The 23285-nt window shown below is 37.5% G+C and overlaps 2 protein-coding genes across 2 annotated transcripts; one reads left to right on the top strand and one right to left on the bottom strand.

The window, feature by feature from the left end:
- Positions 1–444: 444 nt before the first annotated feature.
- Positions 445–9258, top strand: ptmaa (prothymosin alpha a). The gene is made up of 5 exons (XM_041791677.1): positions 445–626; positions 3122–3187; positions 3274–3355; positions 4604–4680; positions 8269–9258. Exons 1-5 carry the CDS (start codon positions 582–584, stop codon positions 8305–8307), a joined length of 309 nt encoding a protein of 102 aa, XP_041647611.1. The 5' UTR covers positions 445–581; the 3' UTR covers positions 8308–9258.
- Positions 9259–10104: 846 nt separating this feature from the next.
- On the bottom strand, positions 10105–22101 carry lrrc40 (leucine rich repeat containing 40). The gene is made up of 15 exons (XM_041791676.1): positions 21854–22101; positions 20406–20587; positions 20228–20301; positions 18818–18947; positions 18583–18706; positions 17649–17788; positions 16999–17171; positions 16754–16844; positions 14945–14990; positions 13353–13455; positions 12445–12552; positions 12212–12322; positions 11985–12062; positions 10936–11121; positions 10105–10623 (listed from the first exon to the last, which is right to left on the bottom strand). Exons 1-15 carry the CDS (start codon positions 21996–21998, stop codon positions 10518–10520), a joined length of 1797 nt encoding a protein of 598 aa, XP_041647610.1. The 5' UTR covers positions 21999–22101; the 3' UTR covers positions 10105–10517.
- Between the last annotated feature and the right edge of the window lie 1184 nt (positions 22102–23285).

Genomic DNA, 23285 nt, shown 5'->3' with positions numbered 1-23285 from the left:
TTCAGCTGTGGTTGGTCTAACAATGGGCTTTACTTCATTTTGACAGGGAGAAATACGAGGTAGTTGTAGGCTACCAGTCTGTGAATAAAGGCAATGGTAAATAGGCTACCTTACTGACAGTGTGCTCGTTTAACATTCATTAGGCGATTGTAGCTTTGAGGGGGCATGCGTATTAGCCAAACAGGGCAAGTTTAAGATGTATTGTTCATCGTATAGTATGTGTGTGTGATAGGAAAAGGGTAAGAACTGAGGAGATGAAGGAAAAAACAACTTAAGAAGAAAAATTTGCTTCATATCGAGGTAATTCGTTCATGCAGGCACACAGGAGGGGTTGTCTATTGTTTCCATTTGGCCAATTGCAAACAGAAATAGTTTCAAAGGTAAGCGACCAATCAGAGTTTACGTCCAAACACCTTCCTCCTCCCACTGGCCTATAAAGCCGGGAGCTCCGGATAGCGAAGCGCCGCTGGCAGGACAACGACACAATAACACGATTTCCAATCAAATTTGAACGCCTATTTTTATTCCATTTAGCTTTATTCTAGTTGGATATAGCCTACATTTATTTTACCTTAACTACAATGGCGGACAGCAAAGTGGAAAGCAGCGGGGAACTCAGTGCTAAGGTAAGGTAATGACAAGAGAAGGAGACAGAAAATCCCTTTTCTAAGTCCTGTCTTCTTTCATCACCGTGTTACTAATTTGCCTATTTTTAGATAATGCCGAAAAAAAGCATTGGCACATTTGTTAATCGCAATCCAGTAGCTGATTGTGCATAAATAGGCTGCCTTTTGACTTTAATCTCCACATTTTCCATGGAAGTGTCTAGGTAAGGCAGCTGTGAATGGATGGAGATGAAGACAGAGTGGTCATGGTATCGGTTTAGGAGAAGAATCAGCTCAGTTCACCGCCTCCTTTAGTCTCAGGGGACCCGTAAGGAAATTAGCCTATTGCAAACGCATTTGTTATTTTGCACACTGAATTTACGGACTACATAACGACTTTGTTCATGCTGCTTTCTCTGTGTGGAACAGGGTTGTCCGTGCCTTTATGTTGCCAAACTCGCAGAAAGATTCGCCAATTGAATCGGCTAAGTTGCGCATCTGTTACTTTGTCGTCCAACTCAGTGTTCCGGTACAATAATCAAAACGAACCTTGTGTTTATATAGATCTATTGCTGTTTTAACACTGCGTGCTGCTTACATGACTAAATATCTGGTCTTTAAAAACGAGAGAGAGGCTATTTCAGAAATAGATTGAGTGGTTTCTGGTGTTTATTGTGGACGACATTCACAGAGGGTAATTTATTGCAAAAACTGACAGTGCAGCGGACGTGTGCAACCTTTAATAACATCACCATCCAGCTTAGGCTCATTAGGCTGTAACTCCAATCGGTGACGTGACTGAACGATAATCTTAGTTTATTTATTTGAGCTGGCTGTAGTGCGCGTGGACGTGTTTATTTTTTCTTTTTGTAGCTCTATTTAATACAGTCACAGTTGGGGTGGGCTACTGTTGTCGTCAAGCGTTAGAAATTTGCCCCTCCCAAACGCTTTTTGATTTTTATTGTTCAGTGATTAGGGTTTTCCGAACTCTGCTGTTCCTACTCTTTCTGGTGGTTCTGGTGTGAACAATGTGCGGTCATTGTTGATCCTCGTGCGTCCCTGGTACTTGGCTATTTTGTGCTTCTGACGTTTAGGCTAAATCATCGTATGCCTCTTTGAGGCTGTTGGTCCTTAAGTACGAAGAGGCTGGAATAAAAAAGTGAAAAAGTTATTTATACATAAACCTGTGCCGTGCTCTGGCCGGTAACTGAGAGCAGCTGGTGCACGAGGGGCAGGGTCGTGCCCGTATTATCAAGCCGCGCGTGCTGCGTTCGGTTTTACAGCACGCCGCCTGAGGGCGCGAAAGAAACGGGCTGCTTTGCAAAAAGGAGCACGATTAATCAGGGATGGAGTGCATGGTATTTGCTTAAAGTAAAAGCAATTGTTTTCCTCAATTTTGTGAAAGGAGCAGTCTAAGCCCCCATCCCACCAGCAGAGTCTGGTCGATATTATGTCCTCAACACACTTAAAATAATACGGTCTTTTCATGTTACATTTAAATTAAGGCAACATGTCGACTAATTTATATGGATTTCATCTTTAACCACCGTATGGTGTATCATAGGTATTGTGTGTGTAACAATAATACATTATCATAAAAGAGGTCGAATAGGCCTGCTGGTATTTATTGAGAAGTTCTGTCAAAAGAAAAACGTAAATGCTATGAAACCTTTGATAATGTGGCATCAGCTGCTTTCCTGCAGAGGATTGTAGTTTTTCTATGTTAGAGGTGTCTCATAGTAGGCTTGCTCTTTATAAACTGCAGCAGTGACCGACGTTGTCAGATAGCAGCCAGACAGGAGGAGGTAGGAGGGACTTGAGAGGACTGACCAATAGGAGGCACGAGCCTTACAGCGCCACCTTTCTGTATAAAGCAATTTTATAAAACTGGATCTCAAAGTTTCCCTCCAATTCAAAGAGACACTTGATGTCTTCTACTAATAACAACACTGTTAAACTTTGAATACATGGGAGTAAACTCTTTTGATACTGAGAAATAAATCAGTGCTAAGGTAATTTTATCCATTTCCCTTATGAGGTGATTAAATATATTGTTAAAGGCTTTTCACTCTTATTCTCTTTCACTCAGTGGAGCAAATGCTTCCATAAGTTTTCACAGGGCATATTGAGATGCCAACCTAGTTGAAGTGTTTTCCCAAGGTTCATGTAAACAAAACAGTGTCATATTTTGATTGTGGGTGACTTGAAATCATTTTTTTGATTTAAGAATAGTAAGAAAAAATGTGTTTGCATTTAGCATGTACTGCCTTGGGTAAAAGTTCCGTTAAGCTTATAAACTTTATCTTTTGATTGTACAGAGATAATGAATGTACTCCCAAGAAATATACAGCCTAATCAAAATGGGAAAAACTGAGGTGTATCAAACTTCAAAACTATACAGATAGTGTTCACATTCATTGGAAACAAGCACTGTCATTTAGCCATACGTTTCTGTCTTTGTACTTTGACTTTTTACACAATTGTAACATTTGTGTCTGTGATAATGTCTGTTTCAGGAGCTGAAAGAAAAGAAACAGGCTGAAGAGAAGAATGGAGATGATGCTGCTGCGAATGGCAAAACCGTAAGAACGACTCCTCTTGTTCCCAAAAGAACATAAATGTTCCTTGTCTGTCTTCTGGGTCTAATATAATAGTCTCACTGTGGCAGGATGAAGAGAACGGCGAGCAGGAGAATGAAGTAGAGGAGGATGAGGATGATGTTGGGGATGATGATGACGAGGACGGAGAGGGTATGTGTATTCAATACTGGACAATGAAAAGAAAAAAAAAAATACAATGAGGGTCATGATACCCAGCGTAATGCAACTGACCATATTTTTGTGAGTTGTATATGTAGATGTTATTACATCTGAAGTTTGGCACCTGGGAAGAGTTTCAGGATGTTATTTGTCTGTTTATTTGAAGAGTACTTACTTTGCCTTTGTTATTGTGAAAGGTGCTAATCATATAAAAAGTTAGGGATTTGGTGCTTGCTCAATGGTTCACTTGCTCTGCTAAAATAGTTTAGATGAAGACTTTGTGGCTCAACTCTCGCTCCAATCACTGGTTCTAAGTCGACAGTCAGAATTTACAAAGAGACAAATGATTTGAAAAAGAAAACCTTTGATCAGTAAAATTAATAATCTAAGTCAGCTCATTATACTGGATTTCATGTCAATACAATTACAGGTAAATTCTGCCATCTAGTGGACAGTTAGTGGAACTGCAGAGAGCACTCAAAAGCACTGATGCAACACGAGCTGTACACATTTTATGTGTTTCACTTTAGCTGATTATTTGTAAGTTTATCATTTTTACCATTTTGAGTGAGTAAAAGAATTGGTCACATATTATACTTATCACACAAACCATTGCCTGTAAGTGCAGATTCAAAAAGTTCTTTCAAAATCCCAGAATCATGGCACTTTTGTCTTTAGAAATACTTTGTGACGAAAAATGCTTTTAAAACTGTTTCCTTCCCACATTTCACTACTGTTCATAGTACCCCCTCTTTGTTTGATAGTCTGAGGATATGGCTATTTATATATTTTCCTTGTTTTCATCAGAAGTTAATCTTGCTGATATTTTTTTGTCAAACGGTTGGTTAGTGCAGTTCTTAACCCAGTAGATTTGTTTGGTAATGGCTGATTTGTAAACATTTATCTCTTTCAAAGCATCATGTCCTGTACTTTTTTTTTCTTTTAAATATAGAGATCCCCAAAACATACAATTTGCCCCCAAATTTCTCAGGCGCTACCAAAAATTTCTGTGAAAATTTTTTAAAAATCCTTTAAAAACACCACTAAATGCCCTCAAATATTCCCCAAACATTTTAGCAAGCTTTTCCAAAGAGCCAAAAGATTTTTGTACAATTATCACCACAAAATTCCAGCAAAATTCCTGAAGATATTCAAGCAAATTCCCCCAAGTAAAATACAGAATAAACAATCAGATTTGGTTTGATAACTGACAAAATGGAATTATTTGTGTGAATTTAGGTGACGAGGACGATGATGAAGATGACCTTGAGGGACCAAGAGGGAAGAGAGCAGCTGAGGATGACGATGATGATGAGGTAAGAAGATTTAACCTGTAAAAGGTGTCATGGTGAAAAGCAGTGACAAAATTAAGAAGCTAAAAATATGAAATCCTACACACTACATTAACATCTTGACTATCAAGGAACTCTTCGCTGCTGCAATAGAGTAAAATGAAACTTTATTGAGGCTTGTCAAACCTAAGCTGTGGCAGTGATCACAGAAACTAGTGTTTCAGATTTGCATGACCAAGAGCAAAACTGGCTAAATACTGGGAGTGACTTGGAGACAATACATGTTTGGGTGCTTTATGAAGACTTGCTTTGAATTTGAAAACCCCACCATGAAGCTCCAGTTCAGTTTTCTGAAATGTTCTTGAATTCTAAAGGATTTTACCAGCATGCCTGACACAAGAAAAATAATTTTAGAATACAATGTTCCCAAAGAAAACAACTAAAAGAGGGACATGGTAATGAATCATGTGTCCTTTATTCTAAAGGCTGTCACAAAATTATGACTTTTCTTGACTGGTGTTTTGTAATATTCTAATATTCTGAGATACTGTATTTTTGATCTTTGTGAGCTAAACGCCATAGTCATCATTAATAAAAAAAGATGAAAAATCCTAAAATATTTCACTTTGTGCATGATGAATCCAGAATTTCATTGTTGAACATAATTACCAGGGGGGAAAAATAACTTTTATATGATAATCAAATTTATTGAGATGCACAAGTATACAATTATGGAAGATCCATATCACAATATAACATCACCTGACTGCAGTATTTCTAAGAGTGAACTTGGTATTTGTAAAATGATGGTTACAGCCAAGCCCATCTGGCTTAAAATTAAGTTACACTTTCTTTTGCATATTTAAAGTGTTTCTCCTCATACTTTTTGTTCCATGTATTTAACATTTGCCATTTTCAGTTGAATGAAAACTCCCATACATAACAATTACTGAACAGTGAACACCACTGAAACTTTGCATCATATTTTCATTTCCCTGATAATCTTTCGTCTCCCGAATTTGTCACAGATGAAACAAAAAGTTTTCTGAAAAAATCAAAATGGTCTTAAAAAGCATTATAAATTTTGTTTAGATCTACATAAAGATTATATTTCTTGATGAAAAAAATCAGTTAATGCCATATTTTCATTAAACAGTTTCTGTCTTATTTTTTGGTGTGTTTCTCAAGTTGTAATCTGATTTCTAATTGTAAAAGACACTCCTTTGTTTGAACTGGGTTCAAGTGAAGGATTCATTAGTTCTAGTCCACATTTAACTGAACAACATCATAATTAAGGGCACGGTATTTTTGATTTTTGAGAAATAATGCCATGTTATAGTAGTGACAGCACTCATTTGGTTGTGACAACAATGTTGTGATTAAACAAAATCTCTAAAATAAATGTGTTCTTTCTTTCTTCTGTGTTTGATCCCACAAGACCCTGTACAAGAGGCTGTGTTCCAGGTCTCAGTCTAAAGGGACCAGTTAACAGGGATCTACAGGGGAATCCAGACAGAATAGCTATTATTCACTGTTTAACCTGGAGGTGGGAGTACAGGTGCATCTCTAAAAATTAGAATATCATGAAAAAATTAAATATTTTTTGTCACTCTTTTCTGAAAGTGAAACCCACATATTATATAGACTCATGACACAGAGAGTGAAATATCTCAAGCCTTTATTTCTTGAAATGTTGATGATTATGGTTTACAGATAAGAAAACCCAAAACTCAGTGTCTTAAAAAATTTGAACATTACATAAGATCAATTTAAATAAAGGATATTTTAAACAGAAATGTCAGGCTTCTGAAAAGTATGTTCATTTCTATGCCTTCAATACTTGGTTGGGCCTCCTTTTGCATGAATTACTGCATCAATGAGATGTGACATAGGGGCGATCAGCCTGTGGCACTGCTCAGGTGTAATGGAAGCCCAGGTTGCTTTGATAGCGGCCTTCAGGTCATCTGCATTGTTGGGTCTGGTGTCTCTCATCTTCCTCTTGACAATACCCCATAGATTCTCTATGGGGTTCAGGTCAGGCCAGTTTGCTGGCCAATCAAGCACAGTAACACCATGGTCATTGAACCAGCTTTTGGTACCTTTGGCAGTGTGGGCAGGTGCCAGGTCCTGCTGGAAAATGAAATCAGCATCTCCATGAAGCTTGTCAGCAGAAGGAATCATGAAGTGCTCTAAAATGTCCTGGTAGATGGCTGCGTTGACTGTGGACTTCAGAAAACACAGTGGACCAACACCAGTAGATGCCATGGCAGCCCAAATCATCACTGGCTGTGGAAACTTCACACTGGACTTCAAGCAACATGGATTCTGTGCTTCTCCACTCCTCCAGACTCTGGGACCTTGATCAGCTCGAGTTCTTCCAGCACCTGTGTACTGTTTCACCTCAAGGTGTGCTCTGCCAGCTTTTGCACCAGGTCAAGCACGGACTCACTCACCCCAATCGTTTGAACCAGGGAGAAGCCACGTACTGGTCTCTCTGGTCCAGTCTGGACAGCTGTGGTGGCAGTCAATCTTGACACACTCCCCACTGCAGTCTCACACCTTCTCGCTGCTCCTCTGCGGACCACTCTCTCAGCGGTCCCGGGCTTGTCTTCTCCATCTTCTTCGTCATTCTCGGATACATCTGAGGTGTCTGAGAATTCTGGATACTGCCTGGCAACCTTGCAGGCCGCCTTCTTCATTCTTCTCAGCATCATATCATAAACAACACTGACCAGTTCTGTTCTGAAGTTACTGGTTAAATTCTTGGCTATAACCAGCGTGGTGTACATGGGGGTCATGAGTAAATTTGCCAGCTCCCTCCAAGTAGTGACCACTTCGACCTTCACTACTTCTTCTCGACTGAACTTCCTCCATTTTTCTGGGATTCTGTGTTGTTTTTGACCTACTTCTGGCATATAGGCTCTGTGCCCATTTGCCATTTGCACTGGGCCCCAGGAGATGTGGCCAGCCTCTCAGAGGCCTTATAGATGTCTCTCATCTCCTCTCATCATCCTTCTTGTTCTTGTTTTTGTTCGTGGCAACCCATAGAGGTTTCAGGTCCTGTCTGTCCTCCAGATGTGAGATAACTGTGTTATCTCCCACATCTGTCTCTTCTTCGCTGATGTCGTCTTCATCTGAGTTAGCTGTGACGGAGTTCACAGGCATCACAGCATACTGATGTTCCTTAAGTGCATAACGTGGCCTAAACTCCGGCCGATACTCAATGTCCATGCCTCCCCACTCTACTGAGAGGCCTTCAGGTCTCCCAGGAGCTATGGTATGGGTGATGACAAGATGGCAGACGACATGTCCACAAATGAGACTAACAGGTCTAAGTTCAGCAGAATTAAGAGTAATGGTGAAGGGAACCCAAAATGTACAGTCCTCATATGGGGATGCTGGGATGCAGGAGGTTAATATTTTCGGTTAACCCACCGCCCATCACCGTATTGCTTCACCTCACCAAAAGCACAGCGGGAAACAGAATCACTGCTTTATCTTAATTAGCTGATATAATTTCCATACTTCTGAAAAGAGAGATTTAATGTACATTTAACAGACATTACTATGTGTAGAATTTCCCTCACCTTGATCTTTTTTATCTTCGTCTAGGATGAAGTTGAAACTAAGAAACAGAAGACCGATAAGTAGAACCTGCAGCACCCGCTCTGTTCGGAGGACACCATCAAGAGACAGCCAGTTTTCCAGCAAACCTTCAACACCTCAGTCCTCCCTTCTTAACAGGAATACTTAAAAAGAGATTTTATTTGTATCTTATTTACATTTTATATTTTTCTAAATACTGTCTGGAAGTCAGCCATTTTGCAACAGTAATCTCTCTGGGTATTAAGTGGTGCTTTGAGGACTTTTAGATCCAGACTCATCATCAGCTCTTCTTATTCTGGATGAACCAACCAGAAGCATTCAGCCTATCATACACTATACACAAAAAAACCCCTTTCATACTTTCTGGCTCACTTTGATTACAATCTAGGATTGTTTCTTTTGTCTATATATGAACAAAATGTGTGATGACTTGTAGCCACATGGGAGCGCATTCTCACAGGGCTGAGTGTGTATTAGTAATATTTTGTATGAGATTCAAAGGCTATAATTTATGCTGTCTCTGATTGTCTGCCTGTTATTGCCAGAGTTTTATGTTTTTGTGTCTGCTATTTAGTTAAAAGACAAGTCATTCCATTTGTTTTGTTTTAATGTGTTAGTTTCTAGTCTTTTTACCTGCAGTAAAAAGAGGCAAGACAATGAGTTATCAGTGATATGTGATATTTTCAACAAGTAGAAGTGCAAAGATTTGATTTCCTTTGGCCTCATAGCCACAGTAATAAAATCCCACATTGCTGTAAATTTCTCTATTTGACAGCAAGGAAGTCCCATCTATAAAACTTCCATATGTTGTGCTTGTATAGTAAATTTTTTATCCTTTGTTTTAAAGAGTTAATTTTTCCATGTGGACTGTAAAAGACAAACTGGCCCATTAATGTTAGATGACTCTTTTCATACTTTCCTTTTAAAGAATGTTCACATTGTCAGGTTGCACTTGTCTTTGTTGACAGTTTCAATAAAGTTTATTTAAAACATTAAGTGTAATGAGGAGCATGCATTTTATATTCATTCCTCCTGGACTGCATTATCAACAACACTTGCAGCAGTGAATGACACGATTAAACTGCAGCCTGCAAATATTTCTAAGCCTCACTGTGCAACGAGGAGAAGCAGAGGAAGATACTCTAGAAAAATTCATCAAGCTTGTACATTTTTCGTGAAACTTTTCTATGTCCTCGTGGCTAAAGCAGTGATTCTGTTCTAGTGGTCTGTTAAACATGTACAGAAAATCTGACATAAAATCTAATACTTTTTAAGACCCTCTTCATACATTTAAGACCCAGATGTTTTGAGCTGTTTGCAAATTAAAATTAAACTTTCTTGGAGAATTTTGAGATGAGACAGAGAAAAAATATCTTGGTTTGGTACTGTAAGAAAGCTGATGATGGAAAGTCAAAACTTTTACTTAAGCAGCCCAACGGTAGTGATGTCACAGTCTCGGAGTACCTATTTACAGGATTTACACTGCAGTAATCAATTAATGCCCATTTCAGGATATCTATAACAGTATTTAAATCCAGATATTTAAGCACTGACGTGTCAATGATCACTTAGCTCACTATAGCCGAGTTCTACTAATCTGAATAATTTCTTTCCATAAGTCTGCATGGGCTTTTAATTCTCCCAGCATACCAGCTTACTGAGATAATAAAGCATACAAGGAAGGTGTTTTCACCTTCTAAATCAAGTCCAATCAATTTAATTTTACCACAGGTGGACTCCAATCAAGCTGCTGAAACATCTCACGCAAGATCCAGAGAAATAGGAGGAACCTGAGCTTAATTTCAATTGTTTATGAAAAAGGTCTGAATACTTGTGCCAATGTGAAATCTCAGTTTTTTATTTTTAATTAAATTGCAAACATTAAAAAAAATCAGTTTTCACTTGGTCATGTCGGGGTACAGAGCGTAGATTAATGAGAATGGAAGTGTTGGTAAGAGTTTTTGACTGTTGCATCAGGCTGCAACATAAGAAAATTGAAAAAGTGAATAAATGCTCGCACTACTCCCAAAAGTTACTTTATTAATAGAAGTGCTTTTGTCATTGGTCCCTCACTGTTGCATGAGGCATCAGTTTGAACCAGATTGTCAAGAAATATTTCTCCAGATCTAAGAAACTTACATTTCAATTGATTTCAGATTTTAAACAACTAAAATTGGAGGTTTGCTGCTAAAACAGGCCCCAAAAGATACAGCCCAGAAAGAAATGTACTGAACTGCATCAGCTGAGGTCAGGGGTTATGTGGGTATGCGACTGCGCAAATATTCCAACACTGCATCTGTTCCTTTGGCCACAATGGCGGCTCTTGGTGTACGGAAAGGATTCCCCTCCAGACTGAGAGACCTTAAGGAGGAGCAAAAGGTTTTAATTAATGTAATTTTAAAATCAAATTTCATTTAGAAAAAAAAATCTCTGAGTATCTCTGAGTAGGATCTTTGGTTAAATAAAACCCATCAAGCCCTGGATTTATTTTATTTTATTTTTTATTGGTATGTTTGATTACTAAGACATACTAAACTCTTGGTGGGACTCACAAATAAGCAAATACTAAATAAGCAAATCAGGGCATATACTGAACAGCCCATTTTTTTTTTATTTTGTCAGAGGTAGACATAATTGTGAAGACTTTTTCCTTTGCTGAAGGTTGCTACATACCTGAGGCTGGTGCACAGGCCCAGTTCAGGGGGGATACTCAGCAGGTCGTTGTTGGACAGATCCAGCGTTGTCAGATGAACCATCTTCTGTAAATGACAGGGGTTCACCTCGCCCACCTGGTTGTTGCCAAGCAACACAGACTCCAAAGAAGCAATCTGATAGAGGACCTCAGGGAAAGACTTGAACCTGTGAACAGTGAAGTGGCAGACTCTCAGTGGAAACAGTCTATCTCACTGTAGGCGCTCTTCCTCCTGCTCTGTAACAACACACATAACCAGAACTGTGTGATGTTTTTAATGAGTCAAAAAAAAAGGTTCTCTCTTCCTGCTGTCATATTCCAAATTAATACTGGCTAATTCACTGGTGTCACCTTAAAATGTGCCATTTTGTCAGAAAAACAACAAAAATATATGTTATTGGTAAACCACACAACTCTTTTCTTTTGATAATAAAACTCATTTATCCATGGGGGGCATTTACATTGATGAACACTGACTTGTGATAATATTTCCTTTATTGTAAATGTGTTGTCAGGTGCTTTTCTCTAAAACACTGCTCCCCAAAGCGTTGGGCCGGTGCTAAAAGTGGGCTGCCAGATGTAATTTATAAGAACTAAAAATCATAGAAAAAAAATCACGTTTAAATGATCATAAAATATTTGATTACATGTCATTATTTTAAGTCTCAGAAGTAACAAAAAATATATATTCCTATCAATCTACACTCAGCGCCCCATCATGACAAAGGGAAAATAGAGTTTCACATTTTTTTGTAAATTTTTTTTAAATGAAAAACTGTAATGTCACATTGATATAGGTATTCAGACCCCTTGCAAAAAAATTTAAAATTGATCTCAGGCCCCTCCCCTTTCTCCTGATCGTTCCTGAGATGTTTCTACGCCTTGATTGGAGTTCACCTGTGGTAAATTAAACTGATTGTACATGATTTGTAAAGGCACACACCTCTCTATAGAAGGCCTCACAGCTGACAATACATATCAGTGCAAAAACCAAGCCATGAGGTCAAAGGAGCTCAGAGACAGGATTTACCTGTTGTAATTAAGGATGATGTACCGCAGTTTGGTTAGGTTCTTCATATCAGGTGGTAAATCACTAAGCTGATTATTCCTAAAAGAGAAAAAAGCAGGAGAATGATTTAATATTGATTCCTTTAATTCCTATAATCCTCCTATGTTAACATTTTGAAAGGGAATTTGGCTATCAAACTATTCTTTGTTGAGCGATTTTTAGCACACTCCATGATCATGCTTGCGTACCTTAGGTCTATGTGCACCAGCTGTAGTAACTTGCAGATGTCAGGAGAACAGCAGGTAAGTCTGTTGAATCCCAGATTGATGTCCGACACTGTCGACTGAAACTCCATCAGTCTGCAAACACAACATGTATAGTTATTGCATGGGCTTGAATGGCTTTGACTTGTTAAACGATGTCTTGTCAGCAGCACCTCTGAGTGAAAGTGGGTGTGATTGTGAGATATGTCGGTGTGTACCTGCGAGGTACTTCAGTCAGCTGGTTCTTGCTGAAGTTAACAGTGGTAACACCTTGATCTGCTGCTGCATCAAAAAGCTCATTTGGAATGTCAGATGCCTGTTTCTCACTGAGAGCAAGAAGACAAAAATTAAACTGCAGTAACAGATATTCATTCGTTTCTGAAACACTCATTTTTTTTTTTTTTAGAGATGACAGCCAACGTGCTCTCTGTATCTCTCAATGTGTTCCTCTGCAGAGCATGTGGTTTTAAGGGGACCTTTCTCACAACACTAGGACGACCAGGCATGCGATGGGTTGAGCTAAGGGAGATTGCTCACTAATAGATTGCAGATGCTTTCATTCCCTCAAGCCGAAAAAAAAGAGAAACCATCATTTGCAATAAAATTCCCTCACTGCATTGAAATGAGACACTGCCTTTATTAGAATTAGACGGAAATCTAATCAGTATAGTGTGGAGTCAAACCAGACAACTGTGCTAATTTTAGTATTTTTCCTCAGGCATTATTTAGATAATAAACCCAATAAAAACAGACAAAATATTAAATTCCCCAGAATGTAAGGTACAGATGGATGGACAACCTGATATCATAACGTTTCACAAAGGCAGAAAAACAGATCTTTTAAGGATCGATGTAAGTTAAAGGGGGCACCGTTGTGGGACACTGATCATAAAAAGGTCTAAAGATCTGGTAGCTCCAGAAATCTTTCCCTAAAATAATGACATGCTGTCCGCCATCCATGAAGTAGCCTTACTTGAGCATCACAATCCATTTTATTGATGACCGGAAGCTGAAGAAAGTACGACTTCAAACTGACAACAAAATCCTTGTGCTACAGCATATCAGTAGGTTTGTTAACCTTTAGTTGCAAATAACTGTAAAATGAAAAAAAATAAGTATCACTGACCTGTACACCAATATCTTTAGAGTTTTAATGTTGTGTACATTGACTGCAGCCTGGCTGGGTAAGGTCATTGCTGTATCTCCTTCATCCACCCTCTCAGGCTCTTCTGAAACAGAGAAATTACATCAAATTCAGATTAACGGTTAGGCTGTCAGTTTTCCCTAATTAAGTTTTTCTATTTGATATGTTATAGGGGGAAAAGTATCATCCAATACATTGTCTTAATTCTTCAATAGTGTAGTTTAAAAAAGTTATTCAAAATTTTGATATGGCACTCAGGAAAAAAAAAACTTGGTTTCCCTTTTCAGTATCATGGAAACATAAACTTAAGTGTGGTCTTTTATCTTATACCAACCTACGGGGGCCTGGAAGTGCAATACATAATCACAAAGTGTGAAACTGTTTTACAAAGCTTGAAACAAATATACATTAATCACCTTTTTCAAATCACATAAAACAAATTAACATTGGCAAAACATTTTTACAAATGACAAAACAAACAAAAAAAGTACAAAAAGCTGGAAACAAAAATAAAAAAGTCTGAAACACTTAACAAAAACCTTTTACATTTTATGAAACAAATTAAGAACAAAACACTTGCATTTTACAAAATAAAATTTACAAAATGTCAGATACAAATTTACAAAATCTAGAACACTTCAACAAAACTGGAAACAAATCCATATAGTCCAATCAAAAATACAAATCTGAAACAATTTAACAAAAACATTTTTTCATATAACAAATTTACATTAGCAAAACACTTCTACAAATGGAGAAACAAACTCGAAACTTCAGTCGCTTCCGGCATTTGGTGCGTTCCCTTTTCCTAAGATATCATTTGTAAATTTGTTTTAGTTGTAGAAGTTGGAAAAGTGTCCTCCAACATGTACATTTTCCTTGGCTCATGTAAAAGTGTTTCATGTTTTGGAAAATGAACATTTAAAATTTTAAAAGTAGTTTTCTAAATTCTAAATTTCTTTCTTGAAATGTAAAAAAGTTTGGTAAAGGTGTTTTACACACACTGTAGTTTTGTATCAGGATTTTGTAAATTTGCTGAAAGATTTGTAAAAGCAGACACCGTAATTTTATATTGGACTTTTCAGAAAAATTAATTTTTGTAAAATGTAAATTGTTAAGTCATTTGTAAAAGTGTTTCTTTAAACTTTGTTATTCTTTAATAGACTTATATATATATATATATATATATATATATTTATATATATATATATATATATATATATATATATATATATATATATATATATATATATATATATTTATATTTATATATATATATATGTATACATATATATATATATATACACATATATATATATATATATATATTTTTTTTTTCATTTGTAGAAGTGTTTGCTTGTTTTGCACTTCGAGGCCACAACCTGACCTTGACAGATACAACATATCTGTCAAGGTTTAAAAAAAAAAAGTTTTGGCTTAAACTTGAGATTCCTTCTAATGTTTTGCCATCTAAAAGTAATGTAAATTAACTTTGATGTAATTTACTCAGAAACAATGAGATTTGTTATGATGGCTCATAAATGTCTGATGTCAGATAAAGAAAAATACTTTACCTTTAATTCTCCCCCTTAAGTATTTCAGCAGCTCATTGGTTCCCTTCTGTGATTGAAAAAAGAAGCAAACTGAATGTTGGTGTGTGCAGTGTTTATATTGTGTGTTTGTTTTACTTAAGAGGTACATCACCAGACCAATCAATACATTTTATTGATTTATAACATTTAAAAGTCCAATAAATAAGCAGCTTCATGAAGGAACCTGTTCCAAAAGACCAATCTTCACCAACAACTTTCTTCAATCTTATCAAATGTAAGCCTCGATGTATTACAAAAAACCTACAAAAGGACACTGTGAAACAACATGCTGCTCTCTTGACTTTAAAATAAGGCAAATGGAGCTCAATGAAATGGAGCTGGAACTGTGCTACCTCCTTTTGGTGTAGGTTGTTTGTTTTCGTATCTATTTTACAATGTACACATTATACTGTCTTAAATTTATACATCAGACAGTCAGGATTTGTTTTCATTGCGACAAGGAAGATTTGGTAGGTAGAACTAACTCCTAGGAATAGAGACAATCAAGCTGATCTTCACGATGGAAAATCTGACACATCTTTTGACATTGCAAGAAATACAGATGGAAGACAAGTGTGAGAATTAGGGAGAATTCAGGACTAGATGCAGTGTCAAAGATGGAGGAAAAGGCAAATGATTCAAATGTCAATACAGGGAGAAAGAACAGACTACTGGAAGTTTAATCTTTTATTTCACAGTTATTTCTCATGTAATTTAGATCTCAGTGTGCATATGTTCATCTGTGGGCTTAATTTGTACAAACATCTTTAGGAATCATCTACCAGTGAGATTCTGGAAGGTAGATGTGCCTCTTCCTTTGAATGAATGTTCAAAATTGCACATTTTGATAAAGCTCTAGTAATGGCTGGCTCATGGCTGCTAGCTGCTTGTTAAGCTGCTCTAAGCTACGACTGTCAGGGATCCTGGCATACCGAGCTTCTCTCTTTCTGCATGCATTCATATCATATTACTGCACGCCATTAACTGTGAATCATCGTGTACCATTAAAGTCATTAACCATTTATGTTCCTGGTAGCTCCTTGGCTCCCATGTCCTGTAGGTTTCAAACTACAACTACAAATATCAACTTTTAAAATGAATTCAAGAGCTGCCCAACTTTGTCTGCTATAATAACCTCCTCTTTTTCATCATCATTGTTGCTCATGTAAATATTAGAGTGATCAGTATATCATCATACATGGCTGCTCCTGCAAATACCACACATACTTTTACCATAAATATGCATATGGAGCAGCAACCATATTCCAACATATCTAATGTGTTAAGCCACACATTTGGGATTTCACTTCACAGGGTCTTTAAAAGGTCCGCTACATGCCATTTTAAAAACAGAAGAGTAGAACTAGGGTTAAATGGTTTGCATTTCTGGTAAAGCAAAAGTACTCTATCGCGCTAGTCTTCTCAGTAGGTAAAGCAGTAACATAACACTTTCTCAATATGTAACACAGTAATCTAATGTATTAGTTTTAAAATACTAACCAACACTGAAACACACTAAAGCTGATGTCTTAATACAAAGAATAAAAAATACGAAGCTGAAGCAAAAAGTTTCTTTTTCAGTCCTATTGCATTTTTTTTGTACATATCCATCACAAACAGGATGGTAAATAACGTCAACAGAAATCTAATTTTAGTTTGTAGTTTTTAATCCTGTACAGTCTTGTGTTGGGTATAAAAATGTCATCATATTTTAAAAGTTGTCAGGCTTTGGTGTTTTAAAAATCTTTTCAAAGTCATCTCATTTATAGTGGGCAAAACTCTGTCACCTACTGTGAGTAGGTCCCTCCGGATTCCTCGCAGAGGGTTTCCCTCCAAAAGTAATACCTTCAGATTGGGCAGCAGGCTGAGGGACGCTGGAAGACTGGCAAAAAGAGACCCCCCCCCCCAAAAAAAAAACATGAATAAGTCTACATTATTTGTATTCCAGTTTCCACCAAGGTTAATTCCCTCTGAGATTCAGATGATGATAATGTGCACTACTGAAAAACGAGCAGGTCATGATGTCAGTGACCTACGTGGAAATATCGTTGTTGGTGAGGTCGAGGCGTGTCAGCGTGCTCATGAGGGTGATCTGTTCAGGGAGGCTTTTGATCTTGTTGTCTCTGAGTTCTAGGACAGAGATGGCTGTCAGGCAAGTCAGCTGCTCTGTCTCCAACTGCTGAATCTGGTTGTTACCGACATACAGCTCCTACAAACAGATGAAAGATTACATGTAGAAGATAGACTGACCATGGCCATGTTTTTGACCAATAGGGGTGATCATGGTTCAGTAGGTAGAGCTGCTCCTCTTGCAGCTGGGAGGTCTTGGGTTTGAGCCCCTGCTCCTACAGTCACATGGTGAAGGGCAGATAGATATGAATGGGATAAGCTAATGCTGATGGCCACTCTTCATAGCAGCCTTCAACATCACTGTGTGAATGTGGAATCAATGGATAAGTGTGAACTGTGCTGTAAAAAAGCCCCTTGAGTAGACAGACGACCAGACAAACGCTATACAAGCTCAAGTCAGTTTACCATTAATGAGAAAAGAATGAAAGGCTGAAAAAGTGCAGGTGGAAACAAAGTTATTACTATCAATAAAAATGATAAATGCCTAATTATGTGATAAAGGTTGCAGGCTAACTCTACTTGCAAGATAAAGATAATACTAATTTACTGTGATTACCTTGAGCATGGGTGCAGTGAGCTTGGGGAGGAGGCAGAGCTTGTTGTGTCTAAGATAAAGTTGCTCCAAAACAGGCATCTCTGATAGGCTGGCAGGGATGTCTGTCAGCTGGTTATTGCTGCAGTCCAACAGCTTGACATCTGTGAAAACACGTCAGAACACATGAAAACAGATAATCTTAAATCATTTCCTTCTGAAAATTTCCCAGTTGTGCTGTCATGCAAGAAAGAGTTCTTAAAGTGGAGAGAAATGGAGAAGATCTTTCTGAGAGACTAGACTGCCGCCTGCTTTTCACCCGCCTTCCAGTGAGGACATTTGTCGTGCTCCATTTGGCCTCGCTAGAACACTGCTTGTTGTGTCACAGTTTGTGAGAAAAGCCCAGATAAAAGAAGTGAAAGAAGTCTCTGACATGTATTTCCTGTCTGCTGATAATTAAAAGCAAAAACTGATAAGTATAAAAAAAAAAATAAAGTCCCTTCTTGTGAATTTATGTATTTTAAAACTATTATACTTTTTATTTCAGTTCAGATAGATTGCACAGGATTCTGTTTATGTTCCAAAATGATTCAGGTCACCACACTGATGAGTGGGAACGACATGGGAGAGCACAGTGCCAGATGAGTCTGGATTTTAAATCTGTAAGACCTAAAGATAAACTTCAACTGAGGCTGCTTGCAGCTGTGAATTGCTCTGTGCTGGCTGTGCCAGTGTCTTCACCTATAAGAAGTGGGAACCCAACACTGTCTGATTAATCTTTCCAAAGTTCTTGTTTCTTTTGTTCTGTGAATCGCTTTGTTAAATGATTTGTTGTTTATGGAAAAAAGTAACCAGTATTATCTCTCTATTCAAATGTGACAAACATTAAAACAACTGAAAATCATAAGTTTTTAGTTATAAAGCAGAGAAAGTGTACATACAGTATAGGTGGTCTTACTTGTGAGCCGGGCCAGGCTGTCAGGCAGACAGCTGAGCTTGTTGTGGCACAGGTTTAGTTTTTGTAGGCAGGTGAGATTGCCAAGGCTAGGAGGCAGACCCTCCAGATTGTTGTTGGAAAGATCCTTAAAACAAATGTAGGACAGGAACCCTCCATGAGCCATCACACTCCGCAGCAAAAAAGAGCCTAATGGATTTGTGAATCACTGCATATTTTACTGAATGTGTTCAGATACCAGCTCAGTAAGGTTCTCCAGAATTCCAAGTTCCTCTGGCAGGCTCTCTAGAAGGTTCTGCTGGAGAGTGAGGCTGCGGAGGTTCTTCAGAGTACAAACCTCAACTGGCAGTGCTTTCAGCTGGTTGTGACTGGAATCAGAGTGGGACAAATACACACAAGATATTACTTATTTTAGAGAGTACATGTGTGTATTTAATCTTGAAAGGTTCACATTTAATCTTGAGGTTCATGTCTCTGAATAGTTTAATATGCATACCATATCATGCATTAGAAAGGGCTGAAGAGTTACAAAAGGAAAACACAATAATTAGTAATAATAATAATAATAATAATAATAAAATGCATACAGCTAAAACACCCCTGCAACAGACACACATCCTCAATACAACCTCTGAGCAGTCTGTCTTGCACATAAAGTAATTCATTTCTGCTTTGTGCTTAACCTCTTGAGACCTAAGCTTTTGTTTGAAAAGGTTTTTCAGTTTCTTCCACTTATTTGGGATAAGTAGGTCCTGATAAGTTAAAACATCAGCTTTTTCTTTGAACATTTCAAAATCCAAACGTATTCCCTAAAATTTCAAAGAAATCAACTAAAATTTCTTAAGCATCTCTTTAAAGTATCTCATTAAAAATACCCCAAAGTTTCTCGGAAAAAGTCCTCAAATCTTTCAGTGAAACCTTATCATAAAGCCTGAATATTCCAATAGAAAAATCCTCCCAAAATCCATGCAAACTCAGACAAATGTCTTAGCATTTTTTAAGAATTACAAATACATTATCAGAAATTCCATAAAAATTCAAACAAATTCTCTGAAATTTCCATGAAAATTCCTGAAAATTTGAAAGGAAACCCCCTTCCAAAATCCCCAATCCGATTCCCAAAAAGTACAAATAAATTCCCTAAATCCCTATTAAAATGCAAAAAAAAAAATTCTTAAACTCTTCAAATGAAGCTCTTAAAATCAAACAAACACATCCCCTAAATTTCAAGAAAATACTTGATAATTTCCAAACAAATTCCCATAAATATCCAAACAGCATATTATTCAAACAAATTACTTCAACTTCAAAGGCATTCTGGACAATTATCTAAAAAAAATTAGAAAAAACTAACAGCAGAAATGATTACTCTGTTATAGGAAAGGCAAAATGCACTGTCCCCATATGTGCTTGCAGGGTCTTTAGAGGTTAAGGGAACATTAAAACTCATCACTGTAATAAGCGTGGGATTATCCTACAATAGAATGGCTAGAAATACTGAAACTGGTTTCCTGTGAACTTTATGTTTTGGCTACGAACAATTATCCTGCTGCAATATTTCTCTTATGCTTAAATACATCAAATATTTAGACTTCAGTGTGCAGTGTGCGTGATTTTTCTTTTCCTTTTCCATGTTTTTAATTTTTACCTTAGTCTTAGCTGCTGAAGCTCTTGTAGTTCTCCCAAAGCCCCGGGTAAACTGTTCAGCTGGTTGTCATGAAGCTGCCGGAGTAAAATGAACACATACAATAGTTGAATGGCTAGAGTTTCTTAACATTATGAATTTCATAGATGCGGTGTGTTATTGGACGGATGGTTTTACTCACATCCAATGTAATAAGTCCAGGCAGAAGCCTGATGTCATCAGACAGTTGTGTCAGCTGATTTGAAGAGAGCAGTAGTTTTGTGAGGTCACTCTGTTCCCACCAGCGATCTGACTCTCCGAAGGACACACTCTGCTTGGCCTCCTCAGGTGTGTCAATGTTTAATCGATACACGTTCTGAGGGACTGAGAAATGTGTTACCATGAATACAAAAGCAACATGAAAATGTGTTAAGTTGCAGAAAAACAGGTTTCGTGGTAAACATAATCTTTACAGAGTTGCCATAGGGATGCTGATTTAGCTACCACACTGACCAGAGCTCTAGGCATAAATCCCTGCAAACCTGTAGAAGAGCTCCAGGAGAATTGGCCACATCATGCACTTTTTGCAGTAAAGGGGCAAATGTATTTGAACTCATGATCAGTTAATATGTAAAAGAGATGTCGCCCCCAGTATGCCCCCCCCCCCCATTTATTGGCTATTTTAGGACATCCTGAGACAAATGGTAGGGTGGGTAACTCGTGGAATTTTCCGTCTAGCTGCCATAAAGCCCAGATCAGTGGAGGGCTGCAGCAGTGGTTGTCCTTCTGGATCTTTGTCCCATCTCCATAGAGGATCTCTGGAACGCAGTCAGAGTGATCATCAGGTTCTTGGTCACCTCTCTTACTAAGGCCTCCCCTGATTGCCCAGCTTGGCTGGACAACCAGCTCTTTGAAGAGCCCTAGTGTTCCAAACTTCATCCATTTGAGAATGGGAACTTTAAGTGCAGGACAATTTTTGTAGCCTTCCCCAGATCTGTGCCTTACAATGATCTGGGGCCCTCAAGACCTGGTTTTTGCTCTGATATTCATTGTCAGCTGTGAGGCCTTCTATGGGGGATGAGTGCCTTTCCAAATCACGTCAATTCAATTTGATTTACCACAGGTGGACTCCAATCAAAGTGTAGAATCATCTCAACAAAGATCCAGAAAAAATGATAACCTGTGACCAAAATTACTTTTCATTTTTTCATGATGGGATACTGAGTGTAGATTAATGAGAATAAAAATATTTTTCAGTAATAGCATCAGGCTACAACATACGGAAAACGAATATAGTGAAGGACGTCTGAATACTTTCTGAACGCACTGTACTTGTGGAGGTCTCAGGTACAGAAACCCACCCCAAAATACAGCGGTCTAACAGCCTCCACCCCAAAACCGACTGTAAAGCCAGCCCCCACAATGCACTGCGCGCGTAGAATAGATATTACGGTACAAGCGTGTAACGACCGATTTCAAAGGGGAGCAGGGGTGGCTTTGCAATCATGTATGGTGTGGAGATTGGCCGCAGTTATTAAATTTGCGCATCAAAGTCGATGGCGTTTAAATGAGGAAGTGATCTGTATGCTGAAATTTCTTTCCCCAGCCCTGGCATGTAAGCGTGTCAAGCTTGTCAATAAGGAAATTTACCTTCTGTGAGTCCTCGGCCAGACAGGTTGAGTTGACCGCTTTTCCTTGCTGCCTTCAGCAGACCGTAAGGAATGGTCGGCTCCGTTTTTTCTGCTCTGAAGCCCGCAAGAGAGTCACCCTTACTTACTTTTTTGAATCGAGACATTTTCAGTATATTTAGTTAAACTATTTCTCCTTAAGGCGTGTGTTTGTCATAGAAATTGGGTTACTCCCACACCCTAAACTGTTTATGTCCCGCCAGCCATCGGTTAACAAACATACCTTTTCCGTTTGAAAACCTTCAAAATAAAAGCCTAAGTACGGTGGCCTGGAATGATACAAATTAACATTAACAGAAGCATTTTAACATTTCATACAATAAATTAACATTTGCAGATCATGTTTATAAATTTAAATATCTATTTACGTTTTCCAAACAAATTTACAATAGTCCAATGCAAAAAATACAATCTGTGAAACACTTCTAACAATTTTTATTACATTTCTTGGATAAAAACCGTACCAAGTGCCAGAAATGACCTAAGTTTCAACTTTTCTAAAAACTGTTCAGACTTTGTAATCTTGAATCCAGCTTTGTAAACTTGTTTGGTGTTTTGTAAAAATGTTTTAGACTTGTAATTTAGTATCAGACTTTGTACATTTGTCTCAAGTTTTGTCAAAGTTTTTCACTTTTTGTGATTTTGTATCTGACTTTGTAAAATTATTTCAAGTTTTTTAAAAATGTTTCAGACTTTATAATCTTGTATCAAACTAAACATTCATTTGGTGTTTCGTAAAAAAATGTATCAGACTTGTAATTTGGTATCAGACTTTGCAAATTTATTTCAAGTTTCGTAAAAATGTTCCAGACTTTGTAATTTTCTATCTGATTTTGTATTTTTGTTTCACTTTTGTAAAAGCTTATCAGTTTTTGTAATTTTTTTTACCTGACTTTGTATATATGTTAAAAGTTTACAAAGTGTTTCAGACTTTGTTATTTTGTATCAGACTTTTTGCAATTTTTTCCCCATTTTGTAAAAATAAATCAGACTTTGTAGTTTTGTATCGGACTTCATACATCTGTTTCAAGTTTTGGATTTTTTTTTCACTTTTTGTAATTTTGTATCAGACTTTGTAAATTTGTTTCAAGTTTTGTAAAAGTGTTAAACTTTGTTTTTTATATTAGACTATTTGTACATTAGTTTTTGTTTTGTGTACCATTTGTATTCGTGTTTTGCTTAAGTAAAATATTTTGGCATTTGAAAAAGTTTTTTGCTTATGTAAATCTGTTTTGTGAAATGTAACTTTCTTTGGTTTTGAAAATTTGTTTCAAGCTTCGTAAAAGTGTTTCAGGCTTTATAATTTTCCACTGCACCAGGCCACCGTACTTATGTCCACAGTTAGCAGCAAAACTGTACAAACAATAGCAAAATATTCAAGATAGTCAAGTCAT

Source organism: Cheilinus undulatus, linkage group 7 (genome assembly GCF_018320785.1).
Source record: "Cheilinus undulatus linkage group 7, ASM1832078v1, whole genome shotgun sequence".
In the NCBI taxonomy this organism is placed as follows: Eukaryota; Metazoa; Chordata; class Actinopteri; order Labriformes; family Labridae; genus Cheilinus; species Cheilinus undulatus.
Note: the sequence above shows the minus strand (reverse complement) of the source record. Positions and strands in the feature narration are given on the sequence as shown.

What these genes read in the sequence shown, in the direction of transcription:
- ptmaa (XM_041791677.1), top strand. Translation starts at nt 582, where the DNA reads ATGGCGGACAGCAAAGTGGAAAGCAGCGGGGAACTCAGTGCTAAG. An exon ending in TGATGACGAGGACGGAGAGG is followed by an intron (nt 3,356 to 4,603) that starts GTATGTGTATTC and finishes GTGTGAATTTAG; the next exon opens with GTGACGAGGACGATGATGAA. An exon ending in AGGATGACGATGATGATGAG is followed by an intron (nt 4,681 to 8,268) that starts GTAAGAAGATTT and finishes ATCTTCGTCTAG; the next exon opens with GATGAAGTTGAAACTAAGAA.
- lrrc40 (XM_041791676.1), bottom strand. Translation starts at nt 21,998, where the DNA reads ATGTCTCGATTCAAAAAAGTAAGTAAGGGTGACTCTCTTGCGGGCTTC. An exon ending in TCCGGAGGGACCTACTCACA is followed by an intron (nt 14,991 to 16,753) that starts GTAGGTGACAGA and finishes TTTCAATCACAG; the next exon opens with AAGGGAACCAATGAGCTGCT. An exon ending in CTAAAGATATTGGTGTACAG is followed by an intron (nt 12,553 to 13,352) that starts GTCAGTGATACT and finishes TCTTGCTCTCAG; the next exon opens with TGAGAAACAGGCATCTGACA.